Genomic DNA, 8,765 nt, shown 5'->3' with positions numbered 1-8,765 from the left:
ACGTGGTATGTGTTTATTCATATCATGCTATTATTCATCACCATGCTCAATATATCCCATATGCATGGGGGTATTGGGATAACAATACAAAGGGTTTGCTAGGGTAAATCCCCATTCACCCAGACTCAGCCCCCCCACCCCCAAGAATCAAAATCCTGGCTACGGGCCTGGTTGTAGTGTGTCTCTAAATTGTTTCCAACTTATATGACTCTAAGGCAAACTTGTCACAGCCTTCCACCTTTGAGACTCCAAAATTGTTATTGAATGTATATTTATATTCCAGAGTCCTCTTTCTTAAATGCATCAGATATTGTGTTGGCCAGCTTACAAAACTTCATGTTTAATAAAAAGCCTATGTCGTGGTATATTTTAGTCTTTAAGATGTCACAAAATATTTTCTGTCACAGGACACAACACAGTTACCCCTTCTATAAACAGTAGAAATACACAGACTTTGTTCATGCCTTCAAATGAAGGTGTGCAAATTGGGGAAGAAGACAACAGGCTTAATTCAAATTACTTGGCATAGTCATTATGTTTAAAAGGTCTCTATCTATAAATGACACTGTCACTCTAACTGTTAGCAATGGCCAACAGTTTGGCACTCAAGAAGCAACCCTTACCATAATAACAGGTGCATTACAGATACGTAAGACCATCCCAGTCCCACACTCTCCATTTGGGAACAGCTCTCAAACAACCCTCAATATGAGAAGACAAACAGATAACCACTAGTCTTAGGCCAAAAATATTCCCATTGCCCAAGTATGAAGAACCTTCCTTCAGACAAATGGAGTCAGGTGGCAATAGTAGTGAGGAAAGGGGGCAAATAGCACATCTACAGGTCCCTGGCTATTTACTGGAGGATACTGAAGCACAGAAACTTCATATTGGAAGAATGCCAACATCTTCAAAACAATCAGCAAAGAAGGAAGAGCATCCCTTTTCCCAAAATTGTTAATGTGCTTTGCTGAAATAGAGACAGTTTTGTTTTCTGAAAGTTTAATGTACACAAACTATGTTTCCTGCACTAAATGATTAAAAAAAAATACACAAGCCAACAAAATCAAACTTTTTATAATCAGATATGAGAGTAGTACAGTTTAAATCAATTTTATGCTGATTTTAAATATGTCTTTATTTTGTTTCCATCATGTCAACTTTTTAAAATATGACGAATGGTACATTACAGTGGACTCCTATAAAGTCTGCACATTTCACATCATATTCATGTAACACAAATATTTTTCATCAGATATAATTTTAAGTCATTCTTATAGAGTATTTTTTACGCTGAATTCAGAACTGTGTTTATTTTTTCTCTATCACATGTAGTTTTTGTGATGAGGCTGATTGAATAATTAATGCATTTACACACTGATATAAATAGAATCTAATTAACCACAAGCCAACAAGTTTTTTTCATCAGATATAATTTTAGGCCATTATTTTTTAAAAAATAATTTTTAATGGTAGTGGGGTTTTTTTGTGCTGAATTCAGATCTGTGCTTATTTTTTTCTATCACATGTAGTTTTTGTGATGGGGCTAATCGAATAATGAATGCATTTACACACTGATCTCTATTAGATCCTATTATATCAGTGTGTATATGCATTCATTATTCAGTTAGCCTCATTGCAAAAACTACGCATGATGGAGAAATAATAAAGACAGATCTGAATTCAGCACAAAAATAAACTCTATAAGAATGACCTGAAATTATATCTGATGAAAAATATTTGTTGGCTTGTGATATTGGATAGAATTGCCTTAGTGTGGATGTATATGCAAAGACGGGTGTGTTCTGAAATATTGGGGCTGGGGGTGGGGAGGATACAATTTTATTTCCAAGATCTCGAAGGCCGACCTGCTCCTAAATGACCCTTGTGTCACAAATAGCCAAAACTAAACTGGTAATGGCTCCTGTGGCTTTAAAGGTTGTGTAGAAGAGGGATGCTGGGCCAATTGCTGCTTCTTACTTGTCTTTCACCCTGCTCTTAAAGCAAACATGGGCAAACTTGGGCCCGCCAGGTGTTTTGGACTTCAACTTCCACCATTCCTGGGCTCAGGCCCTTTCCTTTCCCCCCTCAGCCGCTTAAGCGGAAGGGGGCTGAGCCCAGGAATGGTGGGAGTTGAAGTCCAAAACACCCGGCGGGCCCAAGTTTGCCCATGCCTGCCTTAAAGACACAGGAACCCTCTCCAGTGTTCAAGGTGGGGCCCTGTCTTCACCAGGAGGACTACTAACAGGGAGGCGGGGGCGCCTGCTTCTCACCTGTCCGCCTCCGTTGAGCTTGTTGGTGAGCTTGACCTTGCTGAAGGAGACGGGCGCCTTCATCCAGTGGGCGCCGAAGTTGGGCGAGTCCGGGTGGATGTAGACGCAGCTGGGGGCCTGGGGCTCGGGCTTGCCCCCCGGCACCCACTCCCCGTTCACGTACTTCCAGCGGTGGTTGTCGGCCGCCACGAAGTCCAGCAGGAAGGAGTACATGGCGTTGGGGTCCAGCCCGGAGACACTGGCCTTCAGCACCGGGAACATGCGCCTGCGGGGCGGGAGAGGAAGGAGGCAGAAAGAAAGAAAGAGAGAGAGCCCGGAGAGGCGCGGAGGTCGCCTCGGACCCCAAACCTGAGGCCGACAAACGGCAAACTCCCACAACACGCCCGAAAGAAAGCCCTTAAGGTGCACCAACGCTCGGTCTGTGGGTGGCGGTGAGTTTTCCGAGCTGTATGGCCACGTTCCAGAAGCATTCTCTCCTGACGTTTCGCCCACATCTATGCCAGGAATCCTGAGAGGTTGTGAGGTCTGTTGCAAACTAGGCAAGTGGGGTTTATATCTCTGTGGAAAGTCCAGGGTGGGAGAAAGAACTCTTGTCTGTTGGAGGCAGGTGTGAATGTTCCAATTGGCCAGCTTCAAGGTCTGGCTGCTTACTGCCTTTGTTGGGAGGAATTCCAGACACGAAACAATCAGGGCCAGCTAACACCTCCCAACAAAAGTCCCCCCCCCCGCAGTAAGAAGTCAGACCTTGAAGCTGAAAGGCTATCCAATGTTAATCAAGGTGACCAATTGCAACATTCACACCTGTCTCAAAGAGACAAGAGTTCTTTCTCCCACCCTGGACATTCCACAGATATGTAAACCCCACTTGCCTAGTTTCTAACAGATCTTACAAGTTACAACCTCTGCGGGTACCTGTCATAGATGTGGGCGAAACGTCAGGATAGAATGCTTCTGGAACATGGCCATACTGCCCGGAAAACTCACAGCAACCCAGTGATTCTGGCCATGAAAGCCTTCGACAGACTTTAAAATGCAGTAACGCTCTGTCTGTAGTTTGTGTCATCACCTCCCGGACTGGTTCCAGGATTTCTAAATTGTTTTGCTAATGTGTCTCCGCCTGAAGAAAAGTGAGATTGGATCTACACTGCCCTATATCCCAGGATCTGATCCCACATTATCTGCTTTGAACTGGATTATATGAGTCTACACTGCCAGATAATCCAGTTCAAATCAGATAATCGGGCTTTTATATGGCAGTGTAGTAGGGGTCCCAGAGAGCCCTTCTCCGCCCAGAAAAGGAAAGGAAAACAAGGAGGTCTTAAGGTTAATGTAAAGCGGACTTCTTTGGGAAGGGGAAGGGGAAGGCCTCTGGAACCGTCCCTAAATGAAGCCAAAGACCCCCCAAAACCTCCTTTCTCAAGCCTGTTCAGTTCCACTTCACAGCCTGCCTGGGAAATCCGATTAGACTCCAAGGGCTTGCGCTCCAAATAAACCTGCACAGGGGAGTCCAACTCATTTCCATTGAGGGCCACACCAGCCTTAGGGGTGCCTTCAAAGGGCTTTGAATCCATGGATACAGAGGGCCAGTTTTTTTTAGTGCTCTTTTGTTTTGACTCAGTTTGGGTCCCCAGATGTTATTGAATGACCTCCCATCACTCTGGATGATATCTATCAGGAGGACTGGGGATAAGGGGAATTACAGCAGCACTCCAGGCTCTGACATTGGGAAAAAGTTAAAGGACATTTTAAAGTCAGACATCATCCACACAAGCCTTGGATCTAAATTTAAACCCCACTTTCCTGACTAAACAAACGGCAGCCTTCCAGATGTTAACTGTATCACAACTCGCATCAGTTGTGGTCATGCTGTCTACCACAAAATTTGAATTTGACACAAGTGGCATAGTAGGACTGCTTATCTCTCTCCCAAGTTCTTCGAATTAATCACTTTGATACTACTTTAACTCAATGCTATGAGATCCTGGGTTTTGTAGTTTGGCGAGGCACCAACACCCTATGGCATCGAAGGCTAAAAGACCTTCCATGATTCCCTACCACTGAACTATGGCCGTTAAAGCAGTGTCCAGCTATTTGTTGTTGAAGGCTTTGATAGCTGGAATCACTGGGTTGCTGAGAGTTTTCCTGGCTGTATGGCCATGTTCCAGAAGCATTATCTCCTGACATTTTGCTCACGTCTATGGCAGGCATCCTTTGAAGTTGCGAGGTCTGTTGGAAACTAGGCAAGTGGGGTTTACATATCTGTGGAAGGTCCAGAGTGAGAGAAAGAACTCTTGTCTGTTAGAGGCAAGTGTGAAGTTTCAATTAATCACCTTGATTAGCATTGAATGGTCTTTCAGTTTCAAGATCTGGCTAACTTCCTGTCTGGGGGAATCCTTTGTTGGGAGGTGTTACCTGGCCCTGATTGTTTCATGTCTGAAATTCCTCTGTTTTCTGAGTGGTGTTCTTTATTTACTGTCCTGATTTTAGAGGGGGTTTTTTTAATACTAGTAGCCAGATTTTGTTCATTTTCACGGTTTCCTCCTTTATGTTGAAATTGTCCCCATACTTGTGGATTTCAGTGGCTTCTCTGCGTAGTCTGGCATGGTGGTTGTTAGAGTGGTCCAGCATTTCTGTGTTCTCAAATAATATGCTGTGTCCAGGCAGCCATTCAATGCTAATCAAAGTGGCCAATTGAAACATTCACAACTGCCTCCAACAGACAAGAGTTCTTTCTCCCACTCTGGACCTTCTACGGATATGTAAACCCCACTTGCCTAGTTTCCAACAGACCTCACAACCTCTGACGATGCTTGCCATAGATGCGGGTGAAACGTCAGGAGAGAATGCTTCTGGAACGTGGCCATACAGCGCGGAAAACTCACAGCAACCCTGTGTCCAGCTACATTTATTTCACCGTGTAGAACAGGCATGGGCAAACTTGGGCCCTCCAGGTGTTTTGGACTTAAGCGGATGAGGGGGAAATGGAAGGGGGCTGAGGCTGTGAGGAATGGTAGGAGTTGAAGTCCAAAACACCTGGAAGGAGGGTCCAAGTTTGCCCATGCCTGGTGCGGAAGATGCACCCTTAGAATCAAAGCCCCATTGGAATGGACGGGATTTTCTCCCTCGTAAATGCAGTGCAAGTAGTGGAACCGAATCTGGAAGTCAAGCCAACTTCTCTGAAAGCCAATTCGCTCCCCGTGGGTTCACGTCAACATCAATCCCTGGCCTCGGTTTTTAGGAATAGATTGTTTGGAGGGATGAGGCGCGAATGTCTTTAGGAAATGACCCCCGACGTGTAAGACCATGGAGAGCCGTATTCTCAAAGTCCGGGAATGGATCCCACGGAAAGGGCTGGAAATGTCCCCTTTGCTCCTCATTTCCTCGTCCCTTTGATCTGGAAAAAGGGCGGTGTGAAGCCCTCCTTGTGGAGTCGCACTCTGAGGCGAAGAGGCGGAGAAGGCTTTGCGTTCCCTTAAGTGATCTTCGCCGCATTCTGTGGGCGGAATTGCCGCTGGATTTCATACCAAACAAACATCTAATTTTTCGTTTTATTTTTGAGGCAAGCCTGGCGGACAAGGGTCAAACTGAAGTATATAATCGTATAACAAACTGAAGAGATATTGTCGAAGGCTTTCATGGCCGGGATCACAGGGATCACTAGGCAAGTGGGGTTTATGTATCTATCTGTGGAATAATGTCTAGGGTGGGAGAAAGAACTCTTGTCTTTTGGGGGCATGTGGGAATGTTGCAATTGACCACCTTGATTAGCATTGAAAGGCCTTGCAGTTTCAAAGACTAGCTGTTTACTACCTGGGGGAATTCTTTGTTGGGAGGTGTTAACTGGCCCTGATTGTTTCTTGTCTGGAATTCTCCTGTTTTTGAGTGCTGTTCTTAATTTTAGATTTTTTTTTTCAAATACTGGTAGCCTGATTTTGTTCATTTTTATGGTTTCTTCCTTTCTGTTGAAATTGTGCACATGCTTGTGGATTTCAGTGGTTTCTCAGCCATAGCAGAGCACTTGATGAGCCAACCAGGATACAGACTATTATGCGAGAACACAAAAATCCTGGACCACTCTAACTAGCATGTCAGACTACACACAGAAGCCATTGAAATCCACAAGTATGTGGACAATTTCAACAGAAAAAAGGAAACCGTGAAAATGAACAAAATATGGCTACCAGTATTAAAAAAAATTCTAAAATCAGGACAGTAAATAAAGAACAACATTGAAAACAGAGGAATTCCAGTCAGAAAACAATCGGGGCCAGCTAACACATCCTAACAAAAGATTCCCCTAGGCACTAAGAAGCCAATCCTTGAAACTGCAAAGCCTTTCAATGCTAATCATCAAGGTAGCCAACTGCTACATTCACACTTTCCTTAAACAGACAAGAGTTCTATCTCCCACCCTGGACTTTCCACAAATATATAAACCCCACTAGCCTAGTTTTCAACAAACTTCACAACTTATGAGGATGCCTGACATAGATGTAGGTGAAACGTCAGGAGAGAATGCTTCTGGAACATGGCCATACTGCCTAGAAAACTCACAGCAATCCAGTGATTCCAGCCAAGAAAGCCTTCGAGGGCAAAAGGAGGGCAGTTCGCCTTATTATAGATCACATATTAGAGGTCTACAACAGAAAAGGTGCGCGGGGGATTTAGGTTGAGAAGGCACCACCGACAGCGATGGATGTTGCAATGGATGCCTTGAGGGTTAGGCAGGTGATTCTCTGGAGGGACCCGGCGGAGGAGACAAGGAGAAACCCTTGGAAGCTAACCTGCTGGAAGCCCTGAAGAATCACTGTGTTGTTGTGAGTTTCCGGGCTGTACGTTTCGCCTGCATCTAAGGCAGGCATCCTGAACATTCCACAGATACATAAACCACACTTGCCTAGTTTCCAACAGACCTCGCAACCTTTGAGGATGCCTGCTATAGATGCAGCGAAACGTCAGAAGAAAATGCTTCTGGAACATGGCCATACAGCCCGGAAAACTCACAACAACCCAGTTAGCTTATGATCTTGGAAGTCTTGTGGAATTCTTAGGCGATATACCAGTTGCTGCAAGCTACATTTCGGAGGAAAGACCTGGCTAAACCACTTCTGCACATGCTTTGCCTAAGGAAAGTTTAGGAAATGGATGGAGTCAACATCTTAGGCAAGCTAAAGGCCCGCAACAAGAGGAGAAGGCGGTCAAGGAGGCGAGAAAGAGCGAGAGGCAACAGAGTTGCGTCCACTTGCAGCCTCAACGACTGGACGGGGAAGGAGAAGGTTTTGACTCGTAAATGTGGGGCACGGCTTCTCCACTAGCTTTGGGAAAGCCAAAGGAGATGAAAGAGTGCCTACCCAACTGTAGACGCAATAGAATCCCGGGTTGCGCAGTCCTATTCGGCGGAGAAGGCTCAAGCGAAGCTCCAATTCCCAGGCCTCCCTAGCCCTGAGCCGGGGCAATTCTGGCGTCCTTCCTTCCTTCCTTCCTTCCTTCCTTCCTTCCTTCCTTCCTTCCTTCCTTCCTTCCTTCCTTCCTTCCTTCCTTCCTTCCTTCCTTCCTTCCTTCCTTCCTTCCTTCCTTCCTTCCTTCCTTCCTTCCCCCAGTGTGGCTTCTCCCTGGGAGTCTCTCTGCCTCCCTCTCCCGCCCTTCCTCCTTCTCCTCCTCTTACCTGCCGTTCTTGGTGACGATCATCTCGTTGGTGAGCTCCTTAAAGCGGAGCCACAGCTCTCCGTCCTCCAGGCTGACGCGCAGCTCCCGCTCCGTGGGGTCCCCCTTCTCGCTGCCCGCCTGCAGCTCGTTTTCCACGGCGCTCAGCAGGTGGTCCACCCGGTACTGCAGGCTCTTGCCGGCGCTGTCGGGGCTCGGAGTGGCCATCTCCGGTTCCGCTGTCCTCCCGGCTTGAGAGGTCCTCCTGCTCCCGCGCCCGAGGGGTTAATTCCACTTGACCTCCGCCCGGCGCCTCTGGCTCCTGTTCAGGCGGGGGCTGCGGCCTCCCCCCCGTAAATACCCCCCTGGTGACATCACAGCGCCGGCAGGGGGGCTGCCCTGATTGGAGGGGCCTCCCTTTTGATGTCTTGCGATCTCCTTCCCATTGGTTCCCTGCGGCCATATCAGAACGCGGCCGGGAGAGGCCTGGGATGCGAATTGCCGCCACTGGGATCCCGCGCGGCTCCTTTATGCGAAGCGGGGCCCAGATGTTGGCACCTCCATCAAAGCCGTTGTCCCGCGTCTCTCGCAACATCCCCGACGCAACCAGGGAGCAGAGGCACCTGGGAGGGATCGCTGAGGCCAGAGCTTCCCCGGTCCTTCCGCAGAACCACTTCCAACTTCTGTCTCCTCTGGCCTGATCTCAAACACAGATTTCTCTACACATCAATGACACACAAAACATGACAAATAACAAAGGCAGCAAGCAAATATTAGGCCTCACAGTTTACAGAAAACCTACACACGCATAAAAACTCCAATCATCGCCCAAGTCAAAAAAAGAAGCAC

At 46.9% G+C, this 8,765-nt stretch overlaps 1 protein-coding gene across 2 annotated transcripts in view; it reads right to left on the bottom strand.

Moving 5' to 3' along the window:
• Positions 1 to 8,221, bottom strand: part of tbxt (T-box transcription factor T) — a 19,519-nt gene extending 11,298 nt beyond the window's left edge. The window contains exons 1-2 of one of the 2 annotated variants that reach the window (XM_003227164.4): positions 7,939 to 8,221; positions 2,274 to 2,538 (exon numbers count right to left, since the gene is read on the bottom strand). In XM_003227164.4, the coding sequence (XP_003227212.2) occupies positions 2,274 to 2,538; positions 7,939 to 8,144 (471 nt within the window). In that variant the 5' untranslated portion in view covers positions 8,145 to 8,221. Of the gene's footprint in view, positions 1 to 2,273; positions 2,539 to 7,624; positions 7,742 to 7,938 lie in introns of those variants that run through there. The other variant, XM_062976336.1, reaches the window with a different exon arrangement.
• Positions 8,222 to 8,765: the final 544 nt, after the last annotated feature.

The sequence above is a fragment of the Anolis carolinensis genome, chromosome 1 (genome assembly GCF_035594765.1).
Source record: "Anolis carolinensis isolate JA03-04 chromosome 1, rAnoCar3.1.pri, whole genome shotgun sequence".
Lineage (NCBI taxonomy): Eukaryota > Metazoa > Chordata > Lepidosauria > Squamata > Dactyloidae > Anolis > Anolis carolinensis.
Note: the sequence above shows the minus strand (reverse complement) of the source record. Positions and strands in the feature narration are given on the sequence as shown.